This window comes from Corvus brachyrhynchos, unplaced genomic scaffold (assembly GCF_000691975.1).
Source record: "Corvus brachyrhynchos isolate BGI_N302 unplaced genomic scaffold, ASM69197v1 scaffold315, whole genome shotgun sequence".
Lineage (NCBI taxonomy): Eukaryota > Metazoa > Chordata > Aves > Passeriformes > Corvidae > Corvus > Corvus brachyrhynchos.
The window spans coordinates 123,089-142,753 of record NW_008237903.1 but is presented as its reverse complement, the minus strand read 5'-3'; the positions used below and the strand labels follow the sequence as shown (position 1 = coordinate 142,753).

Below are 19,665 nucleotides of genomic sequence, written 5' to 3'. Positions count from 1 at the left end.
TGGGGAGCTGGAAACAGAGCTGGTTTCAGGGCAGAGAATCAAACAACAGCCAGGGAAGGACTGGATTTGTTCTCCTCACTCACTGTGTGGGAGTGGAATAGGAGCTGGAGGACCAGGATGGTCGAGGATGGCAGAGAAAAGCACAAACTGCAGCAAAGGGAAGCCTCTGGGGGTGTTTTGGGAGGAGAAGGAGAAATGGGAGAAGTTTGGGAAGGTTGGGGGTTGGGGAGGGATGCATGAGAGGGGGAGAAAAAATACTGAGGGGTGAAGGAGAAGAAATTTGGAATTGTGATCTCCCAGCATGGCTGGAATCTGCCTGGAGGACTGTGCTGGAGACACAGGGCAGGACAGGGCAGAGCTGGGGCTCAGAGGGGGTGGCAGGGACTGGTGACATCCACAGGTGCCTCGGAATGAGCTGGATCTCACACTGAGCCCCTGCTCCGGCAGCTCTGGGAGCAGGGACTCACTGCCCCCAGTTTCCAGGGAGAGGCACAGTGGGAATCAGGGGACTTTCCTTGGAGATTTCCCTCCAAGCATGGATCTGAGAAGCCCAAATCCCAACTGCTCACTGAGATAGGGCTTGGGAGGCTTGTCAGGACCCATCTCCAGGCACCATCATTCCCTGCTGCAGGGGCTGAGCTCCCTGGCTGGATTTGAAGTCTTTATTAGGGCAAAGACATCCTTTTCCTTTGTAGATGCTTTCCTAAGAAAGCCTTCCTAACAAAGCCCTAACATTCCCGATGTTAAAGCAGCAAACCCACATTCCTTATAGGACAGCTCCTGCTTTGTTTCATTCTTTAAAAAAGGAAATGAATATTCCAGTAACTCGAAAAGAACCCTTTTTTTTTTTCTTGTGTATTCTACCACTCAATAAAATCATAACTATTTGTTGACCATATAAATGCTTTATGTGGGGTTTTTTCCAGAGTCACTGGTGCTCAGGAACTTTGTTCCCTCTTGGAGTGCCTTCTGCCACACAAACCCATGAGCAGGTGGCACGGAGATGCCAACTAAGCAAGTTGGGACATTTCTAGGGTGGGAATTTCACCATCCGGGTTTTGCTCCGAGATCAAAAACATGTTCAAAGGCAGAATTGTAAAGGGTCAGGGTAGGATTTGATATAAAGGGCGAGTCAAGCTCCAATTTCACATTTAGCCTCCTAACTGCTGTTTTTAGCAGTTCAACATCAGATCCCAAGCCAAGAACACTGTGGAAGGAGACTAAAAAAGGATCCGGGATCAGACTTGCTGATTATGGCTTCCCTTGGTTTTCCTGGGGTTTTTTATGGAGGAGCTGTTAGCCAGTAAGTGTGGAAAGTCCTTTTTCCACTTCATGTGGTGAAATTAGTGGAATTACTTTGATACCAGTGACTTTAATAGCACAAATGGGTTTCTTTATCAGCCTTCACAAGCTCAGGATGATCAATGGAGCTGCTTCCCCTTATCCTGGGAACAAGCACCAAAGGAAAGGAGATTTTCCTGCCAAAGATTTGCCTGGCTGCTCAAACTCAGCCTCCAGACTGTCTGGGGAGGCAGCTGAGAACAAAATTGTTGTGAAAACTTCATAGAAGCATTTTACAATTTTCCAGATGCCCATTTGTGGCTCATCCCAGGGTGTGCTGAGCACCTTGCAGCAGCTTTCCCAACCCACAGCTCCATCCGATGCTTTGGTGGGTTTGGAGTTGACATCAGCAGTGGGTTTTAGGTCAAAACTGTCTCGAGGTCAGCCCAGAGGCTTTAACAGAGCTGGTTCTGCCAAATGAACCCATTGAAACCCGTCTCATCAGGTGGAGGGGCAGACAAAGGAAGCTCACAGGCTGTCCCGGGTCAGGAGACAGAGCAATGGCCAGATTACCCTTATCTGTCCCCTAAAACCAACACTGCAGCTTGCCAGAGTCCACAGGAATTGCTCCATAGGCAAACTCATCCTGCCCAGACAGCAGGTGCCACGAGGTGTCACAGAACCCAAAGCAGAGAATGACCCCATTTTGGGGGCTTTCATTTCATCCCAGAATAAACAGGCTCCCCTAACACAAACACAGGGGGCTCTTACACAAAAATTAACCACTACAAATCACTATCTTCATCCATAAACAGCATTGCTTTAAAAAAAATCATCATGGTTTACTTACTCTGCAGGGGCCCAGTTCTAGAGGTCTCAGGAAACTGCTTCACAACATAATTTGTGTGTGGCATCAGTGTGGGGAAAAACAGGTTCGTGGTGTTCAGATGTGCAGTTTTTACCCCCTCCAAGCTGGCCTCGAACACTTTACAGGGATGGGGCAGCCACATTTGTGAGCTCCCTTCTTGCAACAGGTTTTTTAAACTCTGTTTAAAAAGTAAAAAGTCAACATCAAGTTTAGCCTCTGAAAAAACCTCAGTTTTTATCCACTATTTGTGCTGGGTTATATCATGTTATCATATATATTTTATTGAAAAATTAGTCTGAATTCCTCAAATAGCACAAAGAAACACTTCCATACTGAGCCCTCCCTACACCATCCCTCTGCCCTGGGGATTCTACAGAACAGGGCATTGTTGGAGCTGCTGTAAGGTGAATATTCCATTCACATTTCCAGCCACACACTCAACATCCATTTGGAAACAGTGTTGTAAAGAGTATGAAGGGAATAATCCAGAATTCCAGAGTGAGCCAGGAGGTGAATCATTCCCCCACAGCAGAACATAAAATAGAATAAAATAAATACAAATTACATAAATGAATAATAATAAAAAATGAAAATAAAGGTGTTGTCTATCCCCTAGAGAGGCTGGAGGGTGCAAATGTAAGTTCCAGTGGGGTGAATGATGATGTTTTCTAAAACATCCTGTGTCAGAGCTTTTCCACCTTCTGCCAGCCACTGAGGTTTGAAGGCCAAGTCCAGGCTGCTCAGGTCAAGAGAGGCTCAGTGGGAATTCGAGAAAGGAGTGGGAAAAGGCCAAGGAGAAGGATCATCACCTGGAAGCACCACCTTCGCCCACAGCATCCTCCTGAGCACAGTTAGGTAACTCCCCAACTTCTTGGCCAGGTGCTGGCTGTGGGGATGACAGTGAGAATATTAATCACACTAATTGCTTGTGATTGCACCCATCCTCCTTGGAATGGGTGTGGCTGGTTCACTTGCCTGATTAATTTAATTGGCCTCAATTAGCCTGGCCTTCATAAAAAAAACAGCTGCTGCTTAATAAGATACAGGAGCCATACTGCACTTTCCCTGTGTGTTTTGTTCCCTTTTTGCTTACAGATGCCTGACAAAACCTGGAAATTTGGGTTCTGAGCTGAAGATGCTGTTGGTTGCTCAGCTGGAGCCAGTTCCTGGCCCAGGATCTCCAGGTAAATCACTCAGAGCTGAAATTATCACCCTTTGCAAGTCCACACACCTTCAGGCCACGCTCACAACCCCAAACGGAGCGGAGCAGCACAGCCCGTGCTTCACCATCACCCTGGGGAGGGGGAAATAAAGCATGAGTGGAAATCAAAGCGCTGCTGCCAATTCCAGCTCCGTGCCTTGCTCATTCTTGTCTCCCCATCGTGCTGGAGCTCACCAAGTGCTCAAATTAAACACCTGATTTGGTGAAGGTATGCGAGTGAAATGGAATCCAACAGCACTAAAGGGCAAGGAATGGTGAAGCTGCAGCATTCCAGCACCATGACTCCTTCCATGTCCCTGCAGAAAATCAACAGCTCCACAGTAACAGAATGTCTGGGCTTGAATGGTACAGGAGGAGCTCCTGGGCAAGTCAGGATGATCTTCAGAGATCCCTTCCAACCCAAACCATTCCCTGGGAACATTTCTGTCTGCATAAAATAAAATAAAGAACGAAAAGCAAAGAGATGTCGAGCCTGGTCTGCCCCTTGATGCACAAAAGAATCACACACAAAACAGAGGACAGAGATTAAAAAGCCATTTCCTTTCTTCAGTGTCTTGGTAACCTTTAAACAGAGAGGGACAGTTCTTAAAGTCTCTACTGAGATACTTAGTAAAGAGACTCTCCTGGGTGTGGTGGTGCTGGGACAGGGATGAGTGCCATGTGCTGCAGTAGGAGAGAGGGTTTAAGTCATTTGTGTATCTTGAATGTGTAAAGCCAGACTTTTAAAAACAGCACCAAGAAGAAAAAGTAGTGACACCCTTGCTGACAACAGCAAAGTGGGTTTTTTGGGTTTTCCAAACCCAGATGGATCAGGCACCACTCAAACACAGCCCACAAGGGCTTCTCCACACACACATAATTCCAGTGTGAAATGAGTAAGATTTGGAACCCAGGTTCCCTATCCTGTTAAGGACTAATGTCTGCCAGAGCTGTCAAGATTTTGGGGTGGTTGCAAAACTTCCCTTACCCAAAAGCACCTTGGGACCATCAGGGACTGCTCCAGCTCCTCTGAGACATCAAGACATTATTTATCACTGCCTTCAGTTTGATGGAAAGTTGGATTAGCGCTTCCCTCCTTCCTCCTGGTTTTGCCAGCTGGCACTGGTGGCCTGACAAAGGGAAAGGTCACCAATGGCAAGGGACGAGTCACCTCTGTCCAGGTCCTGATGCAGAAAGAGCAAAGGTGTCACTGAGCTGTGACTCACATGTGTGTCCATTGGTGTGAAGCACCTTAACTTGACTCTAAGGTGATTAACAGAGCAGAATTAGCACAGTGAGCCAGGGGAATTAAGGGCAGGGAGCTGTCCTTGAGCCAATCCCATCTGCCAGAGGGAAGCCTGCAGCCCCAGAACCAAAGAGGGAGCAGAAACTGGAAGCATCAGCAGAGTTAAAAGCTCAGGATGTTTTGTGTGCCCGCACGGATGGCCCTGGAAGCTCTGTGAGCAGCACAGGACTGACTGCTGGGGTTTGCACTGCAAAGCTGCCTGGGGAACACCTCCAGCTTCAGCTTCCTTCTCCCAGCTCCCCTCTCTGGGACTGTCCCATGGGGAGCTGTTTTGGGACTTCTACTCCTGCACCAAATGGCTTTTGCTTCACTGGAGTCACTTGTAAGTAACCAGATCTGTACCAGTGACTCAGCTTTTCCCGTGCAGCTGATGTCTTCTTCGCCTACCAGGGGAATCATTTCAAGACTAAGCCAAACAAAAGCTAAAGAGTACCTTTTCCTTCCCAAACTTTCCCTGCTGTCCCTCTGCTCCATCATTCCAGCCAGTCCTATCTCCTCTCCTGAGCCAGGACACCACTGGAAGCTCAGATTTGTCACAGAATCCCACAATGGTTTGGGTTGGAAGGGACCTTAAAGCTCATCCCATTCCACCCCCTGCCATGGGCAGGGACACCTTCCACTGTCCCAGGTTGCTCCAAGCCCCATCCAGCCTGGCCTTGGACACTTCCAGGGATCCACAGCTTCTCTGGGCACCCTGTGCCAGTGCCTCACCGCCCCCACAGGGAAGGATTTCTTCCCAGTATCTCATCCAAATCTACCTCCCTTCATCTTAAGGCCACTCCAAAGCCATTTTCCCACCTTCCCCTCACATCCAGCCCACAGCTTGGCCGAGTCTCACTTTCTCTATCTTCCCTATCCCTCCTAATCCACCCCCGAAGGAGGTGAAACATTCTCTGGAAGTTACACCAGCACAAAGTCCAGCTGCCTTCTCAGCCTGGCTAAAGTCAACCTTCCAGCTCAGCCCAGTGAGCCTCACACAAACATGGGAATATTGACATGATAAACAGCAAATCCGACCTCTTGGCTCCCAGCACCGGTGGCACCACAGGGATTTGCTCCTATCAGGAACGTGTTGCCTTGGCAGAGCTGGCCAGCCCCAGCCCCAGCCCTGGGTGCCATGTGCACACTGAGAACGGTGCCAGGACATCTGACTTTTTCCTGGCACGGCCACGCTTCCCTCAGTGTCCGCAACGACTGGAATTTCCCCATGGCTGACCCAGTGCTCCCTGTTCTGCACTGCTCCTCACTGCTTTGGATGGATTCATCCTACGGAAGGGTTGGGAAAGCTTGGAAACTCCTGACTTTTCCGAGGCCAGCTGCTTCTCTTCTCTCTTTTCCTTCACTGCACCTGGAGTAAATAATACAATAAAAAAAAATAAAATCTTTCATTTGTTGGTTCCTGGGAACAGGAACCATCCATCTCTGTGGGGCATGTGGGGACAGCCTGACCAGCGGTGCAAAGACAGCCGGATTTACAGCCCTGAATTAGCCCAAACTTGGACTAATTCCACAGGCAGGGAAAGGACACGGCCAGCAGACACAGGGAACTTCCAGGAGCAACCAAATCTCTCTGGTCTAAATCCCAGTTTCTCAAATATTAATATCCAAATGCTTAAAAGCACCTTGTTGTGCACAACACTAACCTCCACCATCATCCAAATATCCCTTTCCTCTCCCAGACTCACACTTTACAGCAGGGGAAAAGGACTTAGAGGGCTGAAAACAAAATCAAGCAAGTCAAACACATCTGCAAAAGCAGATTTTTGAACTCCTATCCCTTTGAAGCTCTTTATTTTAGCCCAGGACAGGTTGGCAGGCCCTTGGTGGGGGCAAATAGGTGCGAGGAAGATTGTAGGAGGTACAAGAGGACCCAGAGACTCTGCTCAAACTCTGGTTTATTTCTGAGGGGAAAAACAGCAGGAAAGCTCTGGTGGAAAAGGCTGGGAATAGGGGAGATGATGTCTTCTCACACCTTAGAAGTTCAGGGAGCCAGTGTCACAGGGAAGTTTCTGGCAGCAATCCCTGCTGCCATTATACACCAGCAGACCCAGACACAGCAAAACAGTCTCTCACCCAACCATCCCTTACAGAAATCCAAATCCTTCCTTTCCTTTCCACTCTCCAGATGCCCAATTCCCACTGCCAGCAGCGCGGGGAAGCTGCAGGAATGTTGCCCTGGCAAGAGGCTGCAGGAGAGGGTCAGGAGCAGGTGGGACCTGGAGATGCTCCATTCTCCCAGGGAAGCAGGGAGGGAAGGCAGGGAGGGAGGACAGTCCCTGCCTGGGCTGCCTGTGCCCTCTCGTGGCTGCCTGACAGTGCTGCACAACCAGATTCTTGTGTGGCTTTTTAATTGAAAGTGAAATTAAATCCCTTTCTGGAGACAGCTCTGCCCACTGCCATCTCCAAGACAGGAGGAGGAGATCTTCCATGTTAATGTCCAGAGCTGAGCAGGAAGAACAAGTGGTTTTAGTGAAACCAAGCGACCCAAAACCTCTGCCTGCTGAGAGGAGAAGGGGGAGACTGCTCAGGAAAGAGGAAGGAAGATCCTTGAATTACCCAGCACTCGAGCAGTGCTTCCAGCCAGCAAATCAAAGGAGACACAATGGGAGAAGCCTCAGCTTCCCTCAGGAAGAACAGGTACCTGCTCTGATGAATAAAAGCATCCCAAACTCCACCCTGCAAGATTTTCTCTTGAACCCCAACCCTCCAACTCCAACCAGGCTTGTAGAGGTTAACAGCAAATGTTTATTTTCCTTTATGAAAGAGCAGGGTGCAACCATCCCGCCAGTAACAGAGTGACTTCATTTTCCTTCACAAATTGTTCTCTCTGCTTCGTTTGAAATGCAAGACAACTTCAGACAAGGCATTGCTCCAGTTCCTTCCATCTCAAAGTGCTTTTCAATGTAACACCAAGGGGGGAAAAAACATCCCACAAACCAAAACATCTCCTGCCCAGAGAGATCATCTCATTCCCAGTGCTGCAGTGTTTGTGCAGTGTAGCAGCTCACGGCACAGGAAGACATGGAGAGATTGAAAGGACAGGGGGAAGAGATGAAGGGAATGCAGGGAGAAATTCCAGGGGTGGAATTCACCTGAGCTGAAATCCGCAGCTGGGGAAACCAAAGGTTTTACTTTCCCTGTGTTATTTCTCTCTCCCTTAGACAAAACCAAGGCAGCTCACTGGAAGAAAATAGAGTTCCTCCTGTAACATCCTTCAGGAGAGGATGGAATTCCAGAGCTGAAGATGGGCACCAGCTTGCTGAGGGTGGCAGAGGGACAGGGTGACAACCCAGTCAGAAGTGAAAAGCCCAGAGTGGGTGATGGCTGAGCTGACTCCAGAGTCACTGAAAAAAGGCTAAATTGGCTACAAAATACTGTCATGGCTTTAACAAAGCTGGGCCTGAGTTCAGGATGTGTCGGGCCTGTGCATTCCCACAGCTCCAGTGACACCCCTCCCTACCAGCACATTTTGGGGCATGCAGGAACCTCAGCCACATCCCTCATGTGCACACAAAGAGGTCTCAGATCCCCTCACCAGGGAATGGCAGCCCAGGAAAAGCTGGGATTCCTAGTGGACAGGCATCTCCAGGTCTGATTAACACTGGGAAGGAATCTCTGGGCTTTGGGACTGCCCAGCCTGGGCATGCTCCTTCTGGAGATACAAAGAACCCGACCTGGGAACACGGATTCTGCCTGAAGGGTGGGAACAGGGCTGCCCAAAGCTCCCCCAGGGCAGGAACAGCTCCAAGGGATGTCTGTAGGTGAGGTTTGTGTTTAGGAGCATCACGGGGGAACTTTCCACCAGGGACTGTCACTGGTCCCGCATCTGCCTCTGGCAACTGCAGCACATTCCCTAGTCCAGGAGGAAACATCCTGCAGCCAGCTGGGAGTTATGGAATTTCCCTGCTCCCTTCTTCTGCTGGAGGCCCCAGGTGCACAGCTCCAGCCATTCCCCAGCCTGCATGACACAGTGCCAAACATCCAGCTAAAAACAGGAACAAATCCCTCTTTGTGACTCCGCTGGCAAGAAGCTTCTCTCGCAGGCTCCTTTAAAAGGAACAAGGAAGTACTTGGAAACAAACTGTTCAAGATTATTGTGCTCTGCTGGCATTTTCAGGGCTGCTGTGGTCAGCAGGACCTCGGGGACAGCACCCTCTGTCCCAAAAAAATGAGTGGAACAGACAGCCAGCATCTGTCCTGACAGACTGGCTCACAAGGAAGGTCCAGAATTCCCACCCTGCACAGGCCTGGCCTCGGGTTATGCCGAAGCAGGCTGCGTAAAAAAACAAAAGGTTTAAAAAAGAATGGATATACACTGCATATAGGAGACTCCAGAGTCCATGGATGGCCATCCCAGAGCAGCCAGGGCCAGCCCAGCTCCAGGGGCAGCGTGGCAGCTGCATTCCAGTCACACTTGGAGGAGTGGGACAGCTGAAGGTGGAACTTGTGCCTCTTGCTCCTTGCTCCAGGCAGAGGGAAGGTGGGAGGGAGCAGGACAGGCACTGCACTCCAAGCCCTCCCTCCCTCCCTCCCTCCCTCCAGGAGCGGTTTCCTTCCACGCTCAGGGCTCTGCTTACATCTCGCTGGGATAAAATCCAAGTTTGGCCAGAGACATCTCCCTCCGGAGCCGCATGACCTCCCAGTACATCAGCTCCACTGCAAAGCACAACGGGGGGAGAGAGAAGGGGAAAAAAAGCACCCAAAAAATCAGTAAGGAGGGCACAGCTGGCCACCAGCTCCTGCTCTGCTGTGCTGCCAGCATTCCCACAGGAAGGGAAGCAGGATAGGCCCGTCAGGTCTACCCTTACCAGCTCCACCCCAGGGCAAAGCTCCCAGGAAGGTGATGAGCAAGGAAGAGATGCTCCACTCCTCCCCTCGTGCCTTTCTTTTGTCATTTATCTGCTTCTCCAAGACAGCCCCAGCTGGCCCCTCTCCTGTCACTCCAACCAGCTCCTCCCAACTCCTCCCAGTTGCTCCCACAGAAAGCATCCCAGTGGAGCACGCTCTTACCATCCTGCCTCACCAGGCCTTGCTGGATATAGCGGATGTAGGTGAAGAAGTTGCACACTGCTGTGATCTGAGGGACAGGGGGCAAGAGGGGGGGGAGGTGGGTTGGGGTGAAAAAAAGAGGAACAAAGATTTGAGACATTCCTTTGGTGCAAGTGACAAAAATGAGTCAAATCTGTCCACAAAAAACCAACTTTTTGTGGGATCAGCTCTTCTAAAATGCAGCTCAGGAAAGAATTAACTTCTAAAATCCTCCACTGAACAAGAGCCCCAACAGCAACATTAACAAATGATCCACCCTCTCCCTCCCCTCCACAGAAGGAACAGTTTGTTCCCACAGCCAGGCATGGATCTGACTGGAACAGCAACAGCCTCTAAAGAGCAGAAAATTACTGTGTTTTACAAAGGGGAATTAAATCACAGCAATAAAGCCAAACAATCAAAGCCCTGTACTGAATGAAATCGTGGCAAGTGAACGCACTGAAGGTTATCTGAAAGCAGAAGGAAGAGCTGGATCCGCCCCCAAATCATCAACCAAGAGCCACCTCGACCTCAGGAACGACCTTAAATCCCACAGCTTTTCCTCAATCCCAGGGCTGACCATCAGGAGCTTGTCCACTGCAGGGCCTGGAATAATTCTGGAGGGTCGAGGCACCCTGGGGAGGTGAAGGACTCACCCTGGCCCTGCAGGAAGGGGAAATGTAGTAGTAATTCCCAGAATCCCCCAGCATGATCCGGTGCTTGCAGGTCCTGGGGAGGCCGCTCAGAGCACACTTCCTGCAGGAAAGGGGAAAAGCACTTCAGCAATCCAGTGGCACAGCACAGATCCAGCAATTCAGCCACCTGGAGAGATGGAAGTGATGGCTCAGAAGCCACCCCTGGGTCAGGCAGCATGAAGAAGGAAAAAAAAACCAAATAAACCCTTGGCTGATATTCTTTTGCTCCTGGAAATATTCCATAAATGGCAAGTTTAGGAGACTTTAGGTGAAAGCACCTTTTTTTTCCCCCTGGCACACAGCCCCTGAGGAAACCCCAGGAAATATTAAAGAGGTGAGGCTGGAGCAGAGCACAGCCAGTGTCCCCTGGTCTCTGTACATGTCCCCCACATTCCAGGGCAGGCTCAGGTGTATCAGCATTCCTGGTGGGATGCAAACATGCTGGCTGGGCACCAAACCTGGCCTCAAAACAGGTAAATCCAGCATTTGAGCAGGATTTGCACATACCACAAACTCAAAACAGGCCAACCCTTCCTTGGGCACACAGGGAAGGAGCTTGGCTTCCCCATTTGAAGATTTCAGAGGGTGCAAACAGCCTTTTCCAAACAATCAGCAGCAAGGGGCGAAGCATTCCTTTATTTTCTTCCATTTTCTCCTGCTATTTGCAAGGCAGATGATTCCCATCACCACTTTGAGCAACAAAGCAGGATTTTCTACTGCAACAGTTATCACCACGTTCCACAGGGACTCAGTGGGAAGAGGAACATCACTCCCAAACTGCAAAACAAATCTCCTCTGGGGAGCCACAGGAGGTGACAGCAGAGGGGAGCTGATGTTTCAGAGAGCTCCCGAGCTTGTCCCTGGGTTTGTTTTCCACTGCTCTCGAGGCAAACATTAGCCAAGAGTGGAAGCACGGGTTCCAAGTGTCCAGTTGCAAGGAGAAGTAATCATTGACCAAATATTAACACAACTTAAGGAGATTAAATTCCCAGGAGGTGCAGGATGACCAAAACCTTTGTAAACAAGATACCTGTAAGGAGCCACGTATTTGAGCATTGCAACATCCTGGAAAAGAGTGACTCTTGCTCGATTGGTACCACCTGGTGTAAAACCACAGCTATCAACCAAACTAACCAAAACTGCCATAAAAATCAGTGTTTTGCACCTGGGAAAAAGGGGAACAAATTCCTTTGGGGTCTTTTATTGCCAACGGGTTCCTTCCCATCGTGCCTGGGTGGAATTTAAACAGGGTTAAAGAGTTAGGTCAGCTCAGCAAAAGCCTCCAAGCTGCCACATGGGGCTGAGTTAGTGACTTGTTAATGCTCCAGAGATCTTCGATCACTGGCTGAACAATAAATATCTCACTTACGTTACGATTTGTGACCGGAAGCCACTGCAAAGACAAAAATAAAATATAAAAAAATCGAAAGGAAACCAGAAAGGATAAACACAGGATGGGTCGTTTGGGGAATAATTTGCAGGAGAGTGGCAGGAAACCTGCACGTCCCTGGCTGTCACCTTGGAAGGTAAGAAAGGACTTAAACTTAATATCTGAATTAAATCCCTCCTCTCCATTTGGAATATCACATCACTCCTGCTAGTGTGAGGTGACCCTGAGGTGGCCCCAGGCTGGCACAGCACTCCACGAGAGGGGACAAGCCAGCAGCAAGGAGGGGACAAGGCGAGGAGACATGGTCCTTACTTGGGGCCACCGCACTCTTCTGCTGCCACCTTCCCCATGGGGACAGTCTGGGAAGCCACTGGCTCGATGGTGAGGGTGTTCTGCTCCACAGCCACTCGCACCAGCTCCGACAGCTGCAGCAAGAGAAGGGAAAACAGGGATGAATTCCAGGAAAAGTGACGCCCCGGAGCTGCCAGCTGCTCCTGCTTCTCCAGCCCTCACCTCCTGCTTGGTGAAGTCCAGACAAGGTCCTACATCTTCTCGGTAAATTCTGTCCAGGAAGGAGCAGGATTTGTCCAAAGTTGGAGATTCCTTCCAGGTCTGGAACTCGGCAAATAAAATGGAGTCGACCTGCAGCGAGTGTCCAAGAGGAGAGGGAAGAGGGAGGGATATCGTGTCAGAAGGTACCTGTTACTATGCAGGAAACCTTTGAAACATCTGCTCTGGCATCTGGTAAGGCTCAGGTGTCTGAGGGAAGCTGCCTGGCTCCAAGGATCTCTCGTTTCCCACCCAGCAGCAGTTCCATGCCAGAGTGACACAGCCACCCTGGGCTGCATCTGCCAGAGGCCTGCAGGCACCTCTCTATCCCATTATCCTCCAGGTGGCTTTTCCTCCCTCCTGTGGCTGCAGGAAAGCCACCACACAACTGCTGAACACACTGCTCAGCCCGTGGCAGGAATGATGGGAGCAGCTGAGGGGCGATAGGAGACTCTCTGGGACCTGGCATTTAAATCCCAGATGGATCATTGGGCAAAGCACCAACCTCACTGACAGGGCAGCTCCTACAAGCCCAACAAAAGCTGCTGAAAGGAAAAAATAAAACTAAGCTGAGCAACACAAAGAACATGAGTGAAAACAGCTGGCAAAGTCTGGGTTCCAGCACACCCCCTCTGTGCCATGGAGACTGCTCACCTGGGACCAGCAACAGCTTCAGAGCCACAAGATGGAAAAACAAATGGAGAAAAACAAAATGAAAGGAAAAAAAAAATGGAGATTAGCATAAAAGGAAGCTGGAACTGAAAGGCTGCAAGCATGAGAGGCAGGTGGGTCCCCACCCATTCCCAGAGGTTGGTTACCTGCCGTGAGGAGGAGGAAGAGGAGGAGGAAGCATCTGCTCCCAAGGCCTGCCAGCCTGGCTCATAGGTGATGTGGATAGCCTTCCCAGGGAGGATGCAAAGGAGCAGGGAGAGGAGAGCAGGGAAACCAGACTTGGAGGGCAGAGGGAGAGACAGACAGTGAAGGAAGAGGTTTAGAGAGACAGGCAAGGAGGGAGGTAAAAAACATGAGATACAGAGAAAGGCTCAGGTCCTCCCCTCCAGGAACTGAGCATGGTCCTCAAGGCAACACAGGGCCACAAGCCACTTCTTTAGACTTCAGCTTGAGGTGCAAAAAGGGAACAAAAATTACCATTTTTAGGCTCAATTTAATATCTTTCCCATAGAGCACCAGCTCTCCAAATGCCAGGTTCACTTTTATCACCTCTCACACCGGCCAGTAAGGATTCTGAGGGACAAAAAGCCATCCCATCCTTGGTACATAACATTATTGGGCACTCTGGAAGCTGAGATTTGAAATCCCAGGAGATCTGCACCCCATGGAAGTTGCCTCCATGAAGAAATGACAGATCCAAATCTTTAACAAGCCTTTGTGTTCCCTCAACAATTCTCCATGGCATAGGCCGCAGCTCCCAAAAAATCACTAGGGAGACATATTCCTCCACCACATTCTTCTTCATTTTCATTTTTCCTGACCAAGTGCCTCCTACTTGCTTCCCAGGACAGCTGTGTCCACATCTGGCTAGTGGAACTGGCTTCTGCTCAGCACCTCTTGATATCCGCTCACAGCACTGGCACCCCCTGGACCTGCCCCTCAGTGATCCCTCAGCTGCTTCCTGTCCCAACAAAGAGGAAATCCCCACAAAAGGAAACCCTCCAGCGCCTGCCTCAGCACAAATTTAGGGAACAAGGCACAAACAGCTGCTCAGTGAGACCACAGAGCTCTGTGGGAAGCCCAAGCCCGGAGCTCTTGGATGCAGAGATGTCCCTCACCCACCTCTTTGCATTCCCGGCTGACGGGCTCTGGAGCCACGTTCTGGCTGGCAGCTGACACCATGGCACTGCTGGTGCTTTTGTTGCGCCCGTGGCCCTTCCTGAAGCCAGCTTTGGAAGGGCTCTGCAGCTGAGGGTGCAGCTCCCTGTTCGGGGAGGACGGCGTGGATGTGATCACCAGCGTCTTCAGGGCTGTCACCTCTGCCTGCAGCATGTCAATCTGGGGACACAAGCAAGAGGCACCCTCAGCACCTGCCGGGCTCCAGTTTGCTGCACTCCATCAAACACTGAAGCCACAGGGAATCAGCTACAAGCCCAGCCACAAAGCCTCTCCCCATCCTCCCAGTGCCACCACCATCCAGAATTTTAAACAGCAGCTGTTTTGGAATCTACCCCTTCAATCAGCACACTTTATCCCAGGCTCTCTTCAGAACCAGTAACTCCAAAGGAATTTCTCTCTCCTCAAGATGGAGCCATTTGAGCAGCCTTGTGGTGCAGCCGTGTCAGGAAATTGCAACTCCCTGGGTCCCTGCTCTATCCATCCATCCATCCATCCCAGAACTGTGACAATTAAACAACTCATTATTTCTCTGTGGATCCATTTCCCAAACGGGAGCTGGATCAGCAGGAGATTGCAAGGATGTCTGCAAGGCCTTCTCCCCCTCACTCACGTGTCTGCTGGAAAAGGACCACAGCATCTCAGAGAGATCAAGCTGCACTTCCCTCTCCTCAGCCAACAAGCAGCCCTCTGGCCAGGCTGGGCAGGGAGCAGGAGATTGCAAGGATGTCTGCAAGGCCTTTTCCCTCTCACTCAAGTGTCTGCTGGAAAAGGACCACAGCATCTCGGAGAGATCAAGCTGCACTTCCCTCTCCTCAGCCAACAAGCAGCCCTCTGGCCAGGCTGGGCAGGGAGGCCACCACACCACCCCCAAAAATGAAGTCACAGAGAGTCACTCACCTTGCCCCGGGCCTCCCTGAGCTGTTTCTCTGCTGCAGCCTGTTTGGTGTTGGCTTCTCTCACCATCTTGTGGGCTTCCTGCACCAGAGAGAGTTTTAGTTCCCCTGCTGCACCCCAGCTCACACAGCCAATAAGGCAGGTCACAGATCTGCCACATCACATGCTCCAGCCAAGGGGACAGACATCCCTGCCACATCCGAGGGGTTTGCTCTGCCACCTGTGCAGAGCCTTCCCTCAGAATTTCCTGGAGAAGGCTCCCAGTGCCAGAGCCTGAAGTGCATCCCCTTTCCAGGAGTGTAGCTGCCTAAGTTTAGCTGGCCAAGGTCATCTCTCACTGATAGGGGCTGCTGAGAAGAATGCCAGAAGCAAGGACCTGCCCTTCCTTGACCTTGGGAATTGCTTTAACATTAGAACCCACCCGTGCCACTCACAGCTGTGCCTGTCCCTATTCCAGCACCTCTGCAACTCCAGCCTCACCTCAGCCTGGCTTCCTGCAGTCACTGCAGCCTTGCTGGGGGATCCCTGCACTGATTCCTGACCCTGACTACTGCCTGTGGCTCTGATCCTGATCCAGACTCGCTGCTCCATGTCTTGCTGAGGGCACTGCTCCTGCCTGTCTTGTTATTGCACTTTGCTCCCTCTTCCCCTTCAGAGCAGCTGGTCCCCACTGCCCCAGGCACAGCTGTGACAGAGCAGGAGCTGGAGCTCAGGTGGGGGCCAAATGGTGGAAACTGGCTTAAAAGCTTCTCCCACAGGAAGAGGGCAGCGGGATGAATCCCAGCTGGGGCCTCCCTGCAGTCTGGAAGCAGCGTCTGGCCAAGGGCACCAAAGACAGGGGACAGCCCTTGGCTACATCATTTCCAAGCTCAGCCTGAGCTCAGGCAGCCAAAATTTCAGGAGAGGGGTGCTCCCCTGGCTCTCACAGCCCTGTATTTCAAAGGCAGAGATGGGCTCTGGCTTTCCTCACTAACCAGAGAGATCCAGAGATTAGAGCTGCTGGTGAATGGGATTTTGCCAGGATACAGCTTGGCAAGAATCACATTACAAAAAAAAAAACCAAAACAAACCACCAAACCAAAACAAAGCCAAGAACCAACAGGACACTCATTGGAGCAGAGTGGATGAGGACATCCAGCATGTTCCCACTCCCAGCAAGGGTTGGGATAAGCCAGGGAATCATCTCTATTACACAGCAGCTGCCCAGACTACAGAGCAGGCATGGAGAGGAACAGGGATCTGTGCTTGGCTCCAGCTCCAGGCATTCCCACATTTTGCAACCATTACTGTGCTCTTTATGCCACCCCACAGCTGCTAGAATGGGAAAGAAATCCAGGTAAAGGCTCCACCTGCAGCACTGGCCAGCTCTGCTTCTCCAAGTGGGAAAGCACAACAGGGGAGAGGAGGAAATTGTGGGAGGAGATAGCTGGAAGTCCAGGGAAAGCCTGTCTTAAAGGAGCTTAAGAAATGATGGGAAAAGGAAGAAGGTGGTACCTCAAACAGGCTGGCTGTTAACTCCTCCAGTTCCTGCTCCAGTTGTTCCCTGACTTTTGACAATCTCTCACATTCTTTGTCCTTGAGCTTCAGCTCCTGTCGAGGAAATGGAGAGGGATAGGAGTGCTGATGCCCTGCCCCAGCCTGTCAAGCACAGCCCTTCCTCCCCACCATGGCACCTGATGATCCCTGACCCGAGATTCCTGTCACCACCTCTAGGAAAGCCCCCCCTGCTCTAACCCATGCTGCCATCCCCAGGAGTTCCCACAAACCCTGGGCCTTACCTTCTGTGCTTTGTGCAGCTCATCTCTCAGGAACTCAGAGCCCTTCTCCCGGATCTCCACCGAGGAGCTGCGCAGCCGGGACACATTGAGCTGCTCCGTGGACTGGGGCTCATCCACACCTCCAGCATCCTGGCATCCACCCTCTGGCTCCTCCTTGTCACCTTTGGATGGCATCAGGGGCTTCCAGTGTCCCACAGCGGGTGGATTCTGGCTCTCTTCCTCAAAACTGACCTGGCTGGGGGGTAGCAGCACAGGGAAAATGAGCGTGGGGGTGATCCAGAGCCTTCCTCCAACACTCACAACACATCCAACCCCAGGCACAGGCACTGGGAATGGCGCAGGGAGGGTGATGGGGAAGAATTTGGGCAGCATCAGCTGCACCAGCTCCTCTGCCCTGCACCCTTATGGAAGTGCTTCACCCTTTTGGCATGGTGTCCTTAGTAACTCAGGATAAGGCAGGAGAACTAAAGACAGCTACTCCAGGGATCACCTGCTCTCCAAGAGAAACATCCTGCAGATGGCTTTTTAGGATTCCAGGACACACCCAGCAGACCTAAGGTCAGACTTCTCTACTGAAGCAGCAAAAAGAAGGAATACAGCTTTCCCATTCCTAATATACAGACCCCAATCCCCTCTGCTGCCAACCCAGCCTTTCTCTACCCCCTGCACCTGCTTCAGAGGGAAACGATCTATTTTTAACCTACTTTCCCACCTATTTCCCACTGAAATCCTCCACAGAGCTGTCTAAGCCAGTGTATTTTCCCCAAGCTGGGTGGAAGCCCTATTTTTTAATTTCAGCAAGCAGAGATATCCTAGAAAGAAGAAACCACAAGAGTCACCCAGGACACTGCACCCCAGTGCTGAGCAGGGCTCTGCCAACTCCCAAATTAACGCTGGAGAGGCTTTAGGGGAGGAAAACATCATTTGAGTGCTGTCACCGTGGTGTTTGCATTTCTCCTCTTCCTCACTGAACTCTCTCCACGAAATCTCTCTCCATCTGAAGACAGGGCGAGCATGTCCAAGCCTTCCCCACGTGGAAGTTTTCTATCCTGCCCAGACACAGGCAGTGCCCTGCAGATTAACCTGCTGCTGCTTATCTCTGGCTCATGAGCCCTGGCTGAGCTCTGGTGCCCTTCTCTTCGTGCACCTCCTCCCACACTCCTGAACACTGCTCCTTGCCCACCACCTCCTCCTGCACAGCAGCCATCACCTCTTTTTTCTCAGGTTTGTTTTTTCCTCTTCCCTTTGCCCCATCTCTGTGTTTTCCTCCCCTGCATTCCAGCCAGGCCACACTCTTCCCCCTTGCTCTGACTCCACACAGGCTGGGCTTATGCCCTCAGTCCCAGAGTGTCCTATCACCTTTTCCATTCTAATTTCCCCCTCCTCTGTGCCCCCCGAGCTGTCCAAGACCAACATCTGTCCACAGCCACCTTCCACAGGGGGAAGGAAGCAGCAGCTCCCAACTAAATCAGCTCAGGTACCACAGGAAAACACATGGAAAAGCACACACGGAGAACTCTCTGAACCCTCGGAAGAAATCACACCAGAAAGGAGCAGGGAAACCAGAGCACAGAGGATAAAAATAATAAATAAAAGCAGCAGCGAGGAAAAGGGACATTTCAGCAATCTACTGATACAAATACACTTAATCTAACACACAGGAAGAAAAAATGATGTTGTTTCTTTATGACTCTCTAATTCTCAGCTGAAAGTTGCCTCAGGAGACATATTTCAGTGTATTTCCACACATTACAGAAGAAAACTGGAGGATATGAAGGAATTAAACAGTCCCACCCACATTCTGTAATGCCAAAAACATATCCTGGAAAATCATCTATGATGGAATAGCTCACTCTTTCTCCACGCCACGCAAACAGAATCCCTATGGAAGCCTTGGCTGTGCTGGATTCTTCTCAGCGTCCAGGTGGGGCTCTGAAATCCAACCCCAGAGACCAAAGGACCACCACAAACACTCCCCCTCTCTTGCTGACTGGTAGCTGTCTTTCCAGGAAAAGTGGATCATATCCCTAAGAGTCACGTGCTGACACAAGAAACGCAAACCCACACGCAAAAAAAAAAAAAAATCCCCAACACCCCACAACCTTCTAAAGTTGGTTTTCTGTAGAAAAAGCAAAAAAATGTGCAGGATCTGCACTTTTTCCAGCGGGCCCCACATGTTTCCTGCAGCGCCGATCCGACGGGGTTGTTTCCCGTGCGAGCAGCCTCTGGCTCTCTCCAGGTTAAACTCTTACCCGCAGGTTTGGGAGCAGGGCCGGACTTTTCCATCCCCACCGGGACGGACCCCTGACCTGCACCACCACGGACCAGCATCCGTCCAGAGCGGCTCATCCTCCCATGGGTGCTCAGCATCATCCCTCAAATGTTTGGCAAAGCATCTGGCAGTAGTTTATTATATTTTTATGTTATATTATAGCAGAACACACACTGGTGTTTCTTATGTTTGTCTCAGCAGTGAAACGCCAAGTCCTGTGTCTGGAGATGCTGCTGCCTCCTTATTCCATCTCCTTACTTGGCTTCCATGTGGCTTCTTCCCTGTGAGGCTGATGGAATGGATTTCCCAGAGAAGCTGGGGCTGCCCCATCTCTGGAAGTGTCCACGCCAAGTTGGACGGGACTTGGAGCAACTCGGTCTAGTGGAAGGTGTCCCTGCCCTTGGCAGGACAAGATGAACTTCAAGACCCCTTCCAACTCAAACCATTCCAGGATTCTGTGGATTCCCAGAGCCCCGACACACGGACGCCCCTCCTTCCCCGTCCAGACCCGCACCTACCCCCGCAACATCGCTGGGTCCCGCTGCTGCTGAT

General features: G+C 51.0%; 1 protein-coding gene across 14 annotated transcripts in view; it reads right to left on the bottom strand.

Moving 5' to 3' along the window:
• Positions 1-762: 762 nt before the first annotated feature.
• The window catches only part of RAB3IL1 (RAB3A interacting protein like 1), a 19,946-nt gene continuing 1,043 nt past the window's right edge, over positions 763-19,665 (bottom strand). Inside the window, exons 2-14 of one of the 14 annotated variants that reach the window (XM_017733001.1) lie at positions 16,842-17,076; positions 16,558-16,653; positions 15,067-15,144; positions 14,113-14,328; positions 13,137-13,268; positions 12,283-12,411; positions 12,082-12,194; positions 11,749-11,772; positions 10,341-10,440; positions 9,667-9,733; positions 9,234-9,312; positions 2,959-3,035; positions 763-2,327 (exon numbers count right to left, since the gene is read on the bottom strand). In XM_017733001.1, coding sequence (XP_017588490.1) covers positions 2,269-2,327; positions 2,959-3,035; positions 9,234-9,312; positions 9,667-9,733; positions 10,341-10,440; positions 11,749-11,772; positions 12,082-12,194; positions 12,283-12,411; positions 13,137-13,268; positions 14,113-14,328; positions 15,067-15,144; positions 16,558-16,653; positions 16,842-17,076 — 1,405 coding nt within the window. In that variant the 3' untranslated portion in view covers positions 763-2,268. Of the gene's footprint in view, positions 2,328-2,958; positions 3,036-3,766; positions 4,535-7,381; positions 9,313-9,666; positions 9,734-10,340; positions 10,441-11,748; positions 11,773-12,081; positions 12,195-12,282; positions 12,412-12,477; positions 12,989-13,136; positions 13,269-14,112; positions 14,329-15,066; positions 15,145-16,557; positions 16,654-16,841; positions 17,077-18,694; positions 18,905-19,631; positions 19,660-19,665 lie in introns of those variants that run through there. The other 13 variants (XM_017733007.1, XM_017733009.1, XM_017733004.1 and 10 more) reach the window with 13 other exon arrangements.